The 16,616-nt window shown below is 36.7% G+C and overlaps 1 protein-coding gene across 1 annotated transcript; it reads right to left on the bottom strand.

Moving 5' to 3' along the window:
- Window positions 1-2,735: 2,735 nt before the first annotated feature.
- Window positions 2,736-16,405, bottom strand: AKAIN1 (A-kinase anchor inhibitor 1). Its single transcript, XM_005153487.3, has 2 exons — window positions 16,384-16,405; window positions 2,736-3,458 (listed from the first exon to the last, which is right to left on the bottom strand). The coding sequence occupies exons 1-2, from the start codon at window positions 16,397-16,399 to the stop codon at window positions 3,268-3,270; spliced, it is 207 nt and encodes a 68-aa protein (XP_005153544.1). The 5' UTR covers window positions 16,400-16,405; the 3' UTR covers window positions 2,736-3,267.
- Between the last annotated feature and the right edge of the window lie 211 nt (window positions 16,406-16,616).

The raw sequence follows: 16,616 nt of genomic DNA on the forward strand, positions 1-16,616 counted from the left end.
TTTATTTTTATGATATTATAAAATGAAGATAGCTGTTTCTAAGCCACAAGATTGTTGTTTGTTTTTTATTTTAGAGCAGGGATTTTCAATGTAACCACTCAGAAGCAAAAACTTTATAAACAGTGGCATTTACTAATCTTTTACAACATCTTGCAGGTGAATTTCCATTATTTCCATTTAGGTATTCCTGCTTGATTACCTTACAAAGAATAGCGCATGTATCATAATAAAATTGTGACAACCTGAATGAAAAATCAGCAAGCTCAGTGCAGGATAACTCCAGGCACCCAATTCTTCTTCATGTGATAGATGTACTTTCACATGTTTGTACATCCTTCTACTTACTACCGATAACTGCTAAGAGGTGGTGAATTTGTTTTAAACATACATAGATACCATTTTGATTGTATTCTACTTTTCAGATATGAATTATTGAGCTGAATAGTGCATTGATTACTACAAACCTCATGAACACATTGTTTGTCTATGTCATGTTTATCAGTGTATGTCATTGTTGTCATGAACACATAAGATTGTCTAGTGAACCTGAAAATTGCTTCCCCTCTTTTGACAAGAGAAACCAGAGACATGTAAGATATTAAAAGCTGAGATTTTTTATTTGTAATCAGACCTGTATCACATCTGTAGTAATTTCTCTCATCTCTGTTTTGTCCTGAAAATATAATCTGTCAGTGAAAATATCAAAAATACCTGCTTTCGCCATGTAGGAAGAATATAACAAGCCAAAGGTAAAGTTTTCTACTTTGCAACTCTCTCGCGTGCAGTACAGATCTCAAGTACATATCCTGGATGCAAGTAGTGTGCATAACACCCTTTGTCAGTAAGAAATACTAAATGCATGCCTTAATTTAGAGATATATACTATAGCTAGACACATTATTTGGCTCTCAGGGAAAACTATGCTATTTAAGCTACAGCATTTGTTTTTCCTCTATAGGACACCATTGAAAATTTCCTCAAGGCTCTGTTAGGCTTCCTACCATTTTATCTTTCCAATATATTAGATGTTTGGTAACACTGAAAATGATGGGTATGATTTAATGGTTGAGCAACAGTGTGTCCAAAAGGGCAAGGACAGTGAAGAGATATTGTAGAAGAGCATGGTGGGAGGAGAGTGGAATAGGTTCATACAAAGCAGTGGATCTAGCAAAAGTCTGGATTCACCGTGCTTTGAAATTCCTCTTTTTTTAACACAAAAATAGGACATGCAAAAAAATTCCAGACTACACACAGATTATTAAAATAACTACCAGGTACATATATATAGAAAAGGAGACACATTTCAAATATATGGGGACAAAAAGCATTAACAAAAAGAAAATAACTCCCAAGAAATTAGGATTTTGCTGTTCTATAGCTCTCCTTCCTACGGCACAGTGAATCCATGGCAAACATCTTTATGCACTATGAAGTGTCTCCAACAGGACTGCTCTCCATCCACTAGGTTTGCCTGCTCATTTGCCTCAGAATTTAACCTTTACTCATGATCAGTTTTCTTAGGCTCTTAGAAAGCAAAGATACAAAATGTGCTTACAAAAGAGTTACCTCCCAGCCTAAGGCAAATTGACAAAAAGGCTAATGGTAAAAAACATACCATTATGACAAACATGCACAATCCTCACAACACAATTACTTCCACCTTTCAAAGTCTGCTTGGCTGGGAAGATTCACTCAGTGTGTATAGAAGTCAGTTTTCTTTATCAGATGATTCAGACAAACTTTAATCATGGTGAATTCTTCTTTGCACTTTTAAGCACAAGAAGATTGAGCCAAATCATCTTCTGTTAAATTACAACGCTGTTAAATTACAAACAAAAAAATAGGAAAAAAATAGTTTTCAAAGACTTAATATTACAGAATGTGGCTATTCATGAATAAGCCTCCAGCCATGGGAAAGAATCCTGAAATTGTTTAACACAAGCAGTAGGACACAGCAAGTTATAGCCAATTACTTAAACCAGTTTCTTTGAGAATCATCTAACTGAGTAGAAAAGCAATTACAAAAGTTTGTCTCCTTTGCAGATCCTATGTATCTGCTTCTCTATATTTCTAGGTGTATTACTACAATAATTCAGTTGAAGCAGAGCTACAAGCTATTCTAGAATTAAATATAGTGTTACTCATTTCAGATGTTAATAGTGCAATCATCATTACAGTAAGGGAGCATAAGAGTGAAAGCTACACGTATTTAATTTCTATTTTCAGAAAAATCATGGATTTCTTCAGCAATATAGAGCAGTTAAAGGATAAGTTCTGTATTACCAGCTTAACACAGTGCTATTTAAAGTGAATCTATGTAACAACTGTAGGTATCTGAAGTCACTTTATGCCCAGCAGGTGAGAAATATCTACCATGACAGAATTCAGACACAGTGTATTTCCATCCTTTAAGATATTAATAAATTCGAACCCTATTTTTAAGCCACTCCAGTTTTAATTTTCTGCAAATCAAGGCCCATCCAAGTTGCAAAACTGAAGGAAAAGCTGGCAAATTCCATATCAGCACATCAGTTTCTCTTCTTTTAGTATCAAGAAAATTAAAAGGAATAGTTGAGGCACAAGTGATTTTTATGCAGAAGTATAGAAATATTTCAAATAAGTAGACTAAAACTTCAGTACTTCTTTTAACTTCTTTAAAAAAAAAAAGACATAGATCATAGATCTATGATCACAGTCATAAATCACAGTCACCACAGTCTTACTGGATTGTTCTTCTCCCCATCCCAAGATGAAGAAAAAACTTGGTTCACGGAACTTACCAAATCTACTTTATACTGCCATTTGAGCATAGTTCATGTTTAATCAAAGCAAAGTACAAACTCGTGCTTCAAAGCAGCCTGAAAGCATTCTGCTATTTCTTCAGTGAAGACAGCTTCAGTGAACCCAGTAATTCAAAGAAGAGTCCATCCAGCTGAACTGACATGACATTGCACACAGAACTTACACGAAAGTGCACTGACAACAAGCTTTTCAGAATAAGTCCGTATCATAAAAGCTTGTGCTTGGAACTACTTTTATAGCTATGGTTATTTTTTTCTGTTAAGAGGCACTGCATAAATATAGAGTTAGTCATCTAATGCACTTAATATTTCTCAGCTGAGGACTATTGCAGCTTTACCCTATGTCTAGGTGTGATTATACTTTGGTTTGCTTTACAGCAGTAACATTGCACTAGCAATACAGCTGATATTAAAGAGAAGGCTGAAAATACGCAGACTGGAGGACTGAAAAAAACAATCTTCCCCTTTACTTCTTTTCATGCTTCTTGGCTAATTTTCCTCTTTCTAGCTGGAGGCTTGTACTGCTGTTTCTTCTCTTCTCCTTTTGTTGGCTCTCCTGGGAAACTTGCTGCACTGCTCGGAGGATAGCAGTTTGCACAATCTGCTTGCTGGCGTTCTGCAGCTTAACTTCATCTTGCTCTGTCCCTGGCTTCTCACCTGCCACAGCCAAATGACAAAGAAAGGGAACTAAGCATTTGTGACTACTCTCTGAAAATCTGAAGGATAGAGACAAAAAAACAAAACAAAACAACCACCACCAAACAAAAAAAACACACCAAAACACACCCCTCCAAAAAAAAAAAAAAACCACAAAACAAAACCAAAACCCAAAACCAACCATGGAGTGCTTGGAAATAGATCATCACATAGGAAACCTACGAACACAGAAGATGATGAAGTAGGGTAGATAGTGCCTCCGTATGCTCAGTGCTACAGGACTGAATGAAGGATGCTTTGAGTTATAGAGCTCAGGTACTCATGCCTACTTCCCAGCTCTAGGGATAGCTATGGCTCCATTGCTGAAACAAAAACAGCTGCATTTTGCAGTAAGACCGGGCAGGAAGGTTTTGTTATCCAGCTGTAAATCATATCCTTTTTTGACTTGAGCTGTGCTTCTGGATGAGGAATTGGAAATCATTTTGCTATCTTGACATGAACTTTTTCACCACCATACAGAGAAAAATCTGTTTCATTAACATATCTATTCACTTTTAGCTCAGAATAAAAGCACTCACCCATCAAATTCCAATTGACCTTGAGGTAGGAAACTGTGTTTAGTGCCAGTTTTTAATTCTTAGATCCCTAAAAACATTTGCAAAAGCATTTAAAAAGGCTGAGATTGCTGTAGATAAAGCAGGAACACATACACACATCCACAACACTGCCTGTAGCAACCTGACAAATACATATTTCTTATGTGACACTTCCTTGTTTTGCCAGAGTAAAGACAAGGTCAAGGAAGGTGCTTTTCCCCCCTCTGCTCTAGTTACCACGTGCAGTAAAGTGCTCAGCTCTGGGCCCCAAACATAAGAAGGATATCGACCTTTTGACCCAAACCATTCTGTGGTTCTGTGATTCCATGATTCTTTGAGGCAATAAAACCAGCATCAAAATGATGAAAGCTTACTCTATGAGAAAGAAATTATTCATTATCTCTCCTGCTTCTTTGAAAGGGCTTCAAAAATATTTCTATCATGTTCATATCATATATGTTAAGGGTGAAAGTAAAATACAAATGTGATTTAATGCACTGAAATCAAATAATTTAAAAAAATGCAGCTGTACTGAGATGACAAAGTTTGCCCACAGTAAGAGGGTAAACCCACGAAAACTTAGAAAACATGTTTTAAGTAGGAAAAGCTGACTGAATGGAATCACTTGAATCTTGGCACAGCCAGATTCCCTGATTCAGTTTGTTCCACTCCTCAGCACTTGAAACAGTTTTTTTTTGGAAAAATTTCAATGTTGCTTAACAGTAAAGTACACATATTTCTTTATTACTCAAATATGAACTCACTTGGTATTACACAATGAATTAGTCTTCTTGCAGGGCTTAAAAGACCAACCGATTCAGCTGATATTCAGAAGATAATATACTAACAAAAGCATGGATAAACAGTAAATTGTAAATACAAATGAGTATGCTGGAATGGATTATAACATTATATGAAATGTGAAAAATTTGCCAACCCCTATAGCCATAACCCCCTCAAAACTTATTAATAAAAACATACTGTCACTAAGCACATTGCTGTTTAAAATTAATTTTCTCTCCTCAGGGATGCTTGGTTCTTGACAATCAACAAAATCTGAACTTTACATATTTTTACACTAGGAAGGTAATCCACAGCAATGCCCAGTTAAAAAATGACAGTGTTAGTTTTCCAGTGAATTTCTACCCAAGTTTTCAATCATTTATCATGGAGCAAAGCCTACCTGAAAGTATCACTCAGATAAGTGAGACCTACATTACGTATGGCCAGCTCAAACTCATTAGATGACTCTTCTCTTTTTTTTTACTGGGAAAACATATCAAGAACAAACCCCGCAGAATATCTGGGCTATTACTGCCCTGATGGTTTAGGTATGCACAGAAGGGAAATAAGGCAGCTCAAACAAACTTTAGAATTTTACACCTGTGTAACACATTTAGGCAGATAGTAACACAGGTAACAACAGCTAATTGGCTTTGGACATGGACAGAGTCAGAGATGTTGGCCTGGGGTGACGTGACCAATGAGACCATTTGCAGTTTATGCTGAACATACAGATTAGAAAGCAACAGTGAAAAAAATAGCCTTTTTTGAAGAAGATATCTGACACTGTATGGAGGTCTAAGCCTGCATTAGGACCATTATGTGTAAGAGCTAGCCTGCCAACCAGGATCCAGACATGTTGAGCAGTCAGACATGAATGTCTGGCTCCCCCAGTTGTGTGGTGTCCATCACAGCTGGCCCACTGGACATGCCTGAGCAAATGATCCTAGATTGGCTCTGCCTGAGCAGGAGTTGGACAAGATGGCATCCAGAGGTCCCTTCCAATCACAAGCCTTCTGTGTTCTAGCTGGTAAGGCTGCCATAAACTCCAACTTTTTCACTTCCTGAAGGAGTAAACATGTCTGGAAGACCATCCCCACTACTTGCTCTTCTTTCAATTATTCCTTACAAGAACAGAAAATAGCTTTGTGCTAAGTGCTGAGAAGGTCATTTACTTACTGATATGCTGGCACTACTCTTGGCACAAGAAAGATTGACTAAGGAAAACTGAGATGACTCATGTAAGAATCCCAGAGGGATCATGAGCTGGAACATATCTATCAAACTGCACCACCTTGCTGAAATACAGACTGCTGTGGATATAAACAAAGGCAGAAATCTGAGTACCTGTAAAATTAATCAGACATTTTAAGAACTGCCTATTTTCCATTAAGTAAAACAGATACATTGCTCTGTTGTCTAAGTATTTGCTGTTTAGTTTATCAGAATAAGAGTTACTAAGGTGATAAGATACAATTAATTTTTACCTAGTTTTTTTTGAGATTTGAAAAATAACTAGCTTTATTAAGATTTCATTAAACAAGGTCATTTGAAGTAATTGCTGGGAAAAACTTGCAGGACACAGAAGCACCATTCTGTCTACTAGTTATCGTTGTCTAATGACTACTCTTTTTCTCTCAATGACAGAAAATCTTTTCTACTTATTCTCCATTTTTAAATACTCACCTGACTTATACAGGAACCCAGCACCCTAATTCTGCAAATAGAGAACTAAAAAATGCAGGTTAAGTGATATTAAATGCAAGTTAGCAATTTTACCTTAAGGCATGACGAAGTCTCTTTAGCATGTTTTTAGCACCTTGTCTTTCATTTGGGAAGTTTTACACCAACTAACATAGCAGATGAAAACTATTTTGTAAACTCCAGCTTGGTTCCATAATCTAAAATTTAGTTTGAGAGATTAAACTATAAAAACAAACACTAAATATTCTGGATTTACTGCAGGAATCAGTCACATATTTCACTTTTATCTAAAATTAGAGCCATGTATCAGTACCTTGAAATTCCTTTTGCTCACTTGAAGATGTTCCCCATGAAGGAAAATTCACTAGCAGTTTGGAAAAAGAATAAAAGTATATTCCAAGTATTCATCTCAATTACTACAACTAATATTAGCTTAAGTCCAAGAACATCTTGTGTAGGAGACCACATTCTCTGCAATGTTTGCACTATGGAATATACATAGAAAAGTATACAAGGAAATTGCTAGCTACAGATAAATAGAATTTAGCACAGCTTAAATCTTGAAAAACTTCACTCTGTTTGCACATGGACCTTTTATCGTTTACACACTTTACTTTCTTCAAAGCATCCTGAGTCACTTCCTTTTCAGACTGCAATCAAAGTAGTCTCCTGCACTTCCTGTTGATATACCCTGCGCCTTTTCCCTCTCAGCTTGCTAAAAGTCAAAATTAATGTTTTATAAACACTCTTGCCAAGTAACACTTAATAACAGGCAATTTGTATGAATCAGCAGTTAAGTTTTCTACCATATCTTTTCATAAGATCGTTGGGAATACTATAATGAAGCTAAACTACCACAAGTGTGATTTTGCTCTTGCAAAGATGAACGTCCATCCCAGACCCACTACTGCTGGCAATGAACTGTAGGGGGATGAGACACCTTTCAGTGAGTGCAAAATCAGTGATTTAGAAGGAAACAGGAGCAACATTTCTGACATGGAAAGAGAGCAGGGGATAAATGGTGAATGAGCTGTGGTAGGAAGGAACTTTGAACTCCTGGAAAACATGGACTAGAAATAATTTATCTCATACTTTTTGAGAAAAATTAGTCGTTCATGAGCGCGCATGACCATGAATGTATATCTTATCTCAGGCAACTTCTCTTGTTCTCAGTTATTCCTTTTGCTTCTTTAACTGTATGAACTTCCTGCTTTCCCAGGAGAAAAATAATGCCTTTAATTTTAAGTCACCTTCTTTCCAAGCATGTGACATTTATACAGCTCATCATGTCTTCCTGCAGGTTAGGTCTCATCCTGCCTTGAGGCACAACACAAACATTGCATTTGAAGAGAACAGCTCACTTTATGACAGGTTTCATGAATCCCAAGGGCCATGCATCAGAGATCAAAAGTTTATGTTCTGCTTCACAGGAATAACAAATGCAGTTTAATTTCAGTGAATGAATACCACTAAAGTCGTTCTGGAAAAAATGAAATTTTTGTTTGGGCAAAAAGCTTTGAGCTTAAGCATATCTAAAGCTAACAATAAAAATCACATTCCTCTAAGCAAACTTCTAAGCAATTCAGAACTCATAATTACATAAAATGTATTCCCCTGTTAGCTACAATTTCATTTTATGCAAAATTTCTGAAGCTGAAAGAGCCATGAAGAAAATATTTTTTCTTAATTTTTACATGAAATTCAGCAGGTGTATCCTTTAACTAGAAAATTTACTATTTGTTTTATTAATATATTGCGTTGGATTGTGATAGTTAACTGTTATACTATTTTCTGCAGCTTTGCAACATTAGAATTATTATTCCATTATTAATAAAAATTAATAATAGTCCAACAAAAATACTGTTGTCTAGTAAATCTATTTCAATTATACTGAAAATTACTATGGTAATTTTTATAATCCAAATGTCAGTATTAATGAAATTTTAAAATGGAATGGAAGTATAAGTAAGCAAAACTGTGATGATAGGACTTCATCCTCACAAGGTCCACTGCAGATGTATGGGAGCTACATTTATTGGAAAAAAAAAGTTGCAGGATATTGCCTCAATTGTGTTTATAAATTGTAGATCTTTCAAAAAAAATCAAAGAACCTGGCAAGTTCTTAATGACATCATGTACATGTATATGTTGTGGTAATTAACAGTGACATTGATATTCTACTACAAGAAACAAAGTTCCTATCTTTTAACTTCCCATTGTCATTAGGCAGTGATATATCTCTCCAGCTTGTCAACCACAGCATGGAAGTTCCAGGTGAGCCTCTTCTGGCAAATATTTTGTAACCTGTGAATTGAAATGGTAAAAAAAAAAAAAACTAAAATAAAATCAATCTCCTTCTTTGATTTGCCTGCTCGGATTTTAGCACTAGAAGCCTAATTTGAAGAGATATAAAATATGAGGCTGCACAGCATCCATAATCAGGAAATGTTGATGAGTCATGTTAATTACACCCAGAATAAATGAACATGGCAGTCATCCAGGGCTGAAGGTTTTCCAATACATGTGCATAAACCCAACTTTATGCATGAGTGTCATTAAGCTGTTCTCAGGATTAGAGACCCAATTTGTCTCCATGTCTTTAATGATGCCAGTTCAGAGACCTCATGAAAAGGTCCTATTCTGAAACTGTAAATTTAATCTTAGAAAATTAAATAAGAAATGTATTCTTAAGTGTATGAGAATTGATTCTGTCCAGCACTGTTTCTCAAGCTCTAAAATGAAGCCTTGTGAAGTCCTGATACATAGCTGTCAAGTACAGGATGGCAATACTCAGTTGCCTCAATCCTTAATTCCTGCCATGCATTCAGCATGGAAAAGGAACCATATCAGGAAGGGGGGCAGTACAGACTACTTTGCTCTTCAAAACAAATAATAAGAATGAAGCTGGAACAACCCTGCTCTGAACACTAACCCAGGAGGAATGGAAGGGCAAAGGAGCAGAGCAGAAATGCAGATAAATTGTCTCAAAGGATGAAATATCTCCAGAGTATTGTTGTGTCATTTTTATCCAGACATTAGCTATATCTGAAGTGAAGTTTAGTTTGTTGTTTTGTTGGGTTTTTTTCTCACCAAGTTTTGATCTTTCTATAAGTCTTTTTGGTTTGTTTACTATGTATTTTTGAAGTCTGCAGTGAGTTATTTCATGTTATTTGAAATATGGCAGCTAAAATAAAGCTCACAAAGTTTTTTTATATGAAAAGATTATTGGAATTTACAGATACATTCTCTACCTAGCTTTGGTGAGTGTTAGAAGACTTTTGGTACCCACCACTCTACAGTGTAAATGAAGAACTATGTACAGGTTAATTAAATTTGCAGTATTTAAATATGGGTTATTTTATAAAAAGTTAAAACAAAAAAAAAAAAGGAAGAGGTTATTGGAATCTGTCATGAACCAGCAAATCCTGTTACATTTTAGATGTCATTCAATTTATACCAGGTTATTCAGAGTCTAATTTCAGAAACTGCCTAGTTAGACCTCAGGTGAAACACAGCCCTTCCTTATCTCTTGGAAAATAAAATCCAAAACCCCAAAAAAACAACTCCAAAACCCCAAACCAATCCCCCTTCCAAAACCCCTTTCTTCAGGACAAAATGTAATGTTAATCTGCGAGTACTTAACATAAGCAGTAATGGATGCACATCCCCTCCATGCTGACAGTGGTTGGATTCACTGACTGAAGTAAGAAAAGTGTCATTACATGAGATATACATACTACAAAGTGAAGTAAATCTAAGTAATCCACAGGAGATTATATTTGCCTTACAGTTAGAGAAACACCTGAATAGAATGGAGTTTAATTTACTTCTTCATGCAGAAAATTTCAGACTCTCTTGAAGAAGAAAGACAGCATGTTCTGATAACATGACTACAGGGTCAGATGACAGCAGCACAGAGCTCACCTGTCTTGACTTCACTGACAAGGCATTTTTAAGGAACCTGAAACTTTTTACGGTTATTCAGGTCAGCTTTTCATTTCTGCTAGCATCAGTATAGATTCTGCTCCAATTGCAATCCCTTAAGAAATATTAAATCTTGTTTTGTAGGAGCTTGCACATTATTACGGAACGAACACACTACAAATGGGTAACCACTACTCAGATATTTCAGAAAGACTATACAGAAATAACCAATACATTGCTTGTGAACAATTTTTGTTTAACTTAATATTTATAAACTCAATACAACGGATTCATAAAATTTGTAGTTGATGAGACTGAAGGTATAAGAATAAATCTGCCTTTCACTGCATTTTACAGTAAGTGAATTTAATTTTCACTATCATGATAAAGCTTATAAGCTTGGAATCATTATTTATATCTATAACAAGTACAATAGAGCAATTCATCTAGAATAATAATCATTTGGAAGGACAAACTTTAGGAGCCAGTGTAAGTCATTCTTTCTGTATATTCACTGTTTGATTTTCCTGCTCAATGCATGGAGCCCATACACAAGTGCCAGTATGGATGTTAATAATGACTGTATTGCATATTACCACCATCCCTCAGCTATGAAGAACTCCTTCAATATAGGCCACACAGCCACTGTGAAGACAGAATTCTTTTCACTGCTAACCTGAATAGGATTCAACCCAGTAATACAGAAGTGAGAGGTGCCAGCCACACTTGTTTAAGCCTTCAGTTCTGATAAAAATAATTCAAAAAAGTAAATTCTGTGCTAGTTTTTAACAGTATGTTGATTCAGACTTTAAAGAAAGATTGCATCTAGGACTGTTGACTACTTTTTGAGCTTGCTAATTTCATCCCATTTCTGAATACATATGAACTAACTTTCTTCCATCTCACTAATGAGATCTGCTGGTGGAGTTTCACAGCAAGGAAAAGATCAACATGTCACTGTGGAGAGGTCAGCACAAGAAACATTTTTTCCTCAACAAAACAGAACAAGAAATTCCCTCCTATACAATTTCTTCTTACCAGGCGGCAAACACTTTGAAGTATTCTTGCAAGCTGCTAGCTGCAAAAGAGTACAGATAATTTTGAAAGGCAACTGGTCTCCATACTCACTACCAGCTATCATGAATTCTGGACAAAAACAACCATTATATCAGACTGCATGAAGTCTGCAAAGTAGTCTCACCTATAGCCTCCAAATTATGTCCACCACATGGACTTCATCAACACTAAGCTGAGAAAGAATCCTACATATATATACTCTTACATCTTATATTAGGGTGCTTTTTTGGTACTGTGGAATTAGAGCATTAGCAGAATGTAGCACAGCAGTAATGGGGACAAGCCATTTTTCTATTCATTAACAGGTCCCTGAATAGTGTTTCGATCTGTGCATTGTGAACAGGGTTCTCCAGGGGTAACTCTAAAACCAAAAAAAGCAAAAGGCTATCAAGAAATTTTTTGTCTTTGCGTGCTGCAACACAACAAGTTGTTGCTTTCCCAGTTTTTCCACTACAGAAGACCAGGACTATTCAGACAAGTAAGCACATCTGTTTCAGTGTGCAGCTGGTACGTCTTCAATTGCAGCTTAATGAGATTCCCAAAATGTTTGGTACAGGATGCACTTCTGATCTGCAGTATCATTACGCAAGTCTGCTACGCTGCTCCTAGATTAAAAATGTTAAGAACAGCTGTGCTGCTAAAATGCTAGTTGAAAAGCTATTTGTGTTGCTGTTGTAAGAAAAAGGTGCTGAGCAGTGAATATTCTGACTTTTCTAATGTCTATCTTTAAACTTTAAGTGTATTCACACATCTTTTTCTTTACATAAAAATATTGATACAAAAATGAGTTCTACCTCCTCCTTTTGTGATTGCAGGGTCATGAGTAAAGCTTTCAAGTTCCTAGTTATGGAGATAATGTCAGGTAAGAAGAATTCTTCAATTGACACTGAAAAATAACAAAATTAATCTGAAAGATGGAATCACACAATTCAAAGTAAAGAGTAAAGGATGGGAGTGTTCAGACACTGAAACAAACTGCCTTGATGTATTTAGATCAAAACTGATTCCTTGCAAAAAGATATTATTTAGCCAAAAATAAAGATCCCTAATCAACCAAACACAACTTTGTATAGTACTAACTGGGTGAAAACAATGCAATAATGAAATTCTGATTTGTTTGGGTTTGGTTTTCTTTATGGTCTTACATTATGGAGTAAAATTCTGAAAATATGCTAAAATGATCACTGAAGTTATACTCTAGCGAAAGCTGCTGGAAAAACCATTAGGTAGCTCAGATATCTTTAATAGGTTTCTAACTTTGTTCTCAAGCTAGTTTTAAAAATGCAGGCCATCTGTGTGCTGTATCAGTACATACACATAAGGGCAAAGGTCCAAGACAGAAGTGTTTAAGTGACTCATGGAAAATAGCATCAGGAAAAAAAAACAAACCTTCAAGCATGAAAAATTCCTATGTTTCGCACTTGTTCAGGCAACTCAGAAATAAACAGTATTATTTTAAATTTTATTTAACCTTTATACTGGAGGAAAGAATGTTTTAGGGGTGAAGATAAGCATGGAATATGTCCAAGGTCATTTTGTGGAAAACTTAACTGAAAGCAATTTACAAAGAAGCATTAATGATTAGCAACATTTAAAATTATTGTTAAATCTGATTAATCCTGATAGTGGAAGTGATCACTCCTTTGTAAACTAATGACGTGGTAATAAAAGAAAATTTGCTGCATCCTATAGTTTTTGCAAATGCTTTAGAACAAATAAATGTTTTGCTTACTCTTCCTTACCATACAAGTACAGATATCTCTTCTGTGGATTTTTGTTGTCATCAGTCTTTTATAAGCTAATTTGGGACTGTTATTTTTTTTTCTTTAGTTTTTTTGTTGTTGTTGTCTGTTTGTTTGTTTTTTAATTCTGGAACACACTCTCTTTTGAAGTTTCCTAAGAAAATCTGCCAATTCAACAATTACAACTTCACTTTGCTTTTTGACCTGATCTATAACCTTGACATTTCATGTTTCTCTACTACAGTGGCACACATACCTCCATCCTTACGTCCAACAGTCAGTAACACTTTTCTTGTCTACTTCTCAGCCTCCTGAAATCAGTTCATTTCAGGAAAAGTAAGGAACCTAAACTTCACAAGGTATAGCTTGTCCAGTTTTCTCCTACATGGATCATCCTCCAGTGCAAGGGCAGCACATCATGTGGGAATGCTCCTGCTAAAATGAAGTCCTGGACAACTCATAGAGTTTGAATTGCATTTCCTATACAAAAACCTGCCATTAATCAATCAGCCCAACAAAGCACAATGAAGGCCCAGTCAAATTAAACCGAGTAAGGAAAAAATGTACTTTTGGCAGTTCCTTTCTCTGGAACAGACTCTAAGTTGATTAAAACTGGGTGTGAATAAAAATCACATACAAATAACAATTTTTTGCATACCTGTAAATAGCAATACACTGCCTATAATGAGCCAGAAAGTCCAATTTTGAGGAAAAAATATTGGTCATTTTGCAACAACTTTGATGTATCTAGCTCAGTAATATCCAGGCTTGTTTGGGAGTTGGTTGGTTTTTGTTTGTAGAGCTTTGGAGGGGGTACTGTTTTGTTGTTTGTGGGGTTTTTTTGTTGTCTTCTTGTGTGTGGGGGGGGTTATTGTTATTCTTTTTGGTGTTGTTTGCTTTTTTTGTGTTTTTTGTTTTACATAGTAGCTGTAAGTTTTAGGCAAAAGAGTTGAAGCTTAACTGGAAAGTATCTATTCAGTCAATGGTCAGTTGGCTTTGCCTTTGAGAAAGTATAAAAAACTCGATGAGCTTTTTCTATTTAAAAGTTTATAAACACAGTGTGTCAACTCAGTTCTCTGCAATAATGTATCCACTACGTTCAGGAAGAGAGCATCATCTTATTCATTTGCAAAATCTTATCTTTAGAAACAAGTTCCATTATTTTTCTGGAAGACAGTTTCTTTTTCATTGTTGTTGTTTTGTTTTCTTTTTTTTCTTACCCCCATCCTGGAAGGATATTTAGCATTCTGACCCAAACCATTTATAGTTAGACAAACCGTCTTCCCCTCTCCGACCCTCCCAAAACATAAATGGACAGAAAATAAGGTTATTCATCACAGCAGGATAAAATCAGAAAGTTGATTCAAAACACTAAACTCAGTTTCTCAGTAAACTTACAGCATTCTGATACCATATGGCCTTAAGTAGTGTGAAGATGCTATAATGATGTACAAAACCCCTGTGTTTTCTTTTGTTTTGTTTTTTTAATATCTGGTAAAGCAATAATGCCAGGGTAGGGCTAATTTACAGGGAAGAAAAGCAATTAAAAAAATGCAGTCTACTCAGGCTTGCTCTGTCTGAATACGAGCTATTGTCAAGCCCCTGACTGCTCTACCATCTCTTTTACAAATTCCTACTTAGTTACCCTATGTATATTATGGCAACATTTGCAAGGAATCCATGGGCTTTTCTTTGAGTAAAAGCAGACTAAAGAATTATAACTATACAAGACAGATTTTCACAACTTCTTTTTTTTTTTTTTTCTTTCTGGATTAGAGTTGTGAAAAGAACAATTCATGCAGTTAATGAGATTTGTGGTTTGTACATTGTCAGCCTTTGGGGAAAAATAAGCATGTTTTCATTATTTTAGAGGTAATCTCTTCCTGCAATATTCCAGTCCCATAGTGCATTTTAAAAATTAGTACAGTTGATGGTGACAGTCTGTCAGATAAAAGGAATTCAGGAAAGAGCCACTAATACTGAAAGGTGTAGGATGAAAACCAGCTTCTGGTCCTATTAAGATAAACAATTTGGTCCCAGTTTCAGAACATGATGTACAAGGAAGTATCAAATTAGACAGCAACTGGGCTGTTAAAGAGACAAAATGAATTTCTGACTGTTAAAAAAAAAAGATATTAATTTTTGACAGATTTAGTCTCTGTTGAGTTAGCAAAGTCAGCTTCAAGATTTTTTTTTTTTTAATGAAGGTATAAAGATTTCAGATTCTTATCCTTCTACAGATTGGATATAGAATTTCAAAGGAAGACAAAACTTCCATTAGCTTTGTAAAACAAAGGCTTTTAGTTACTCATTGTCAAGTTGCAGCTTTTAGGTTCCTTCTTTATTGAACCACTATTTTTACTGAAAATTATACATCTTTAGCGAAGTTAATTCAAGTCATTTCACTATAGAAGATATTATGCACGACTTACATTTATTATCCTGGAGCTACTGGGTTTCTCATCACTTTCTGAACAACAAACTGCCTATTCCAAGCAGAATGTACCAAGTCAAATACAGATTCTCTGCAGCTTTCTTCTGTGGTGTAGCACATATATACTACACAGCACAGACTCTACAACCTAATAGAGTGAGGTCTTGCAATAGACATGAGCTCCTGCTGAAGTCAATTTTGTTTCAGTAAAAACTATACTGAAAAAACTTTCTCTTCTCTTCCATTCAAACACTTGAGGCAGTGGAGGAGAATGAGGAATGGAAATCTGTAAAGTATTTCCACGAGTTTCAGAGATTGTCTCATTGGCAGCCACTGGTGTTGGTGCTGGGGGGGGGGGGGGTACTCACTCTCCATGCAAGGCCATGCAGTGACTTTCTGACCCTTTTGTGCACAGTTCTCTGCACGCTTGCACAGAAGGTTCCTGTTCCTGATGGGAACCACAGGGGTGACCCTCTTAACCTCTGGCTCCACAGCTAAACACATCCTAACCTTAAGTCACCTTCTTTGAAACCACCTCTCCCTGCTCGGTGGCAGCTGGCATTCAGCCGTCACTCCCTCCCCGCAGCCTCGGAGGAGCTCTCCAGCAAGAACGGGGCCTTCCCACGGGGCTCCCCTGCCCGGGCACGGGAAGCGGCTGCCCTTACCTGGAGCGAACACCATGGTGCTGCCGGGGCGCGGCGCGGCTCTCCACCTCGGACAGCGCTCGGTCCGGCACGGCTCAGTACCTCGGACAGCGCACAGCTCCGCAAGGCTCAGCACCCCGGACAGCGCCCGGCGTGGCGCGGCGCGGGAGGCGACTGCGGGCCGCGGTCCCTCCCTCCAGACTGCGGCGGGGCGGGGAGGGGGCCGGGGCGCAGCGCGGCCCCGCGCCTCCACC

Source organism: Melopsittacus undulatus, chromosome 1 (assembly GCF_012275295.1).
Source record: "Melopsittacus undulatus isolate bMelUnd1 chromosome 1, bMelUnd1.mat.Z, whole genome shotgun sequence".
Lineage (NCBI taxonomy): Eukaryota > Metazoa > Chordata > Aves > Psittaciformes > Psittaculidae > Melopsittacus > Melopsittacus undulatus.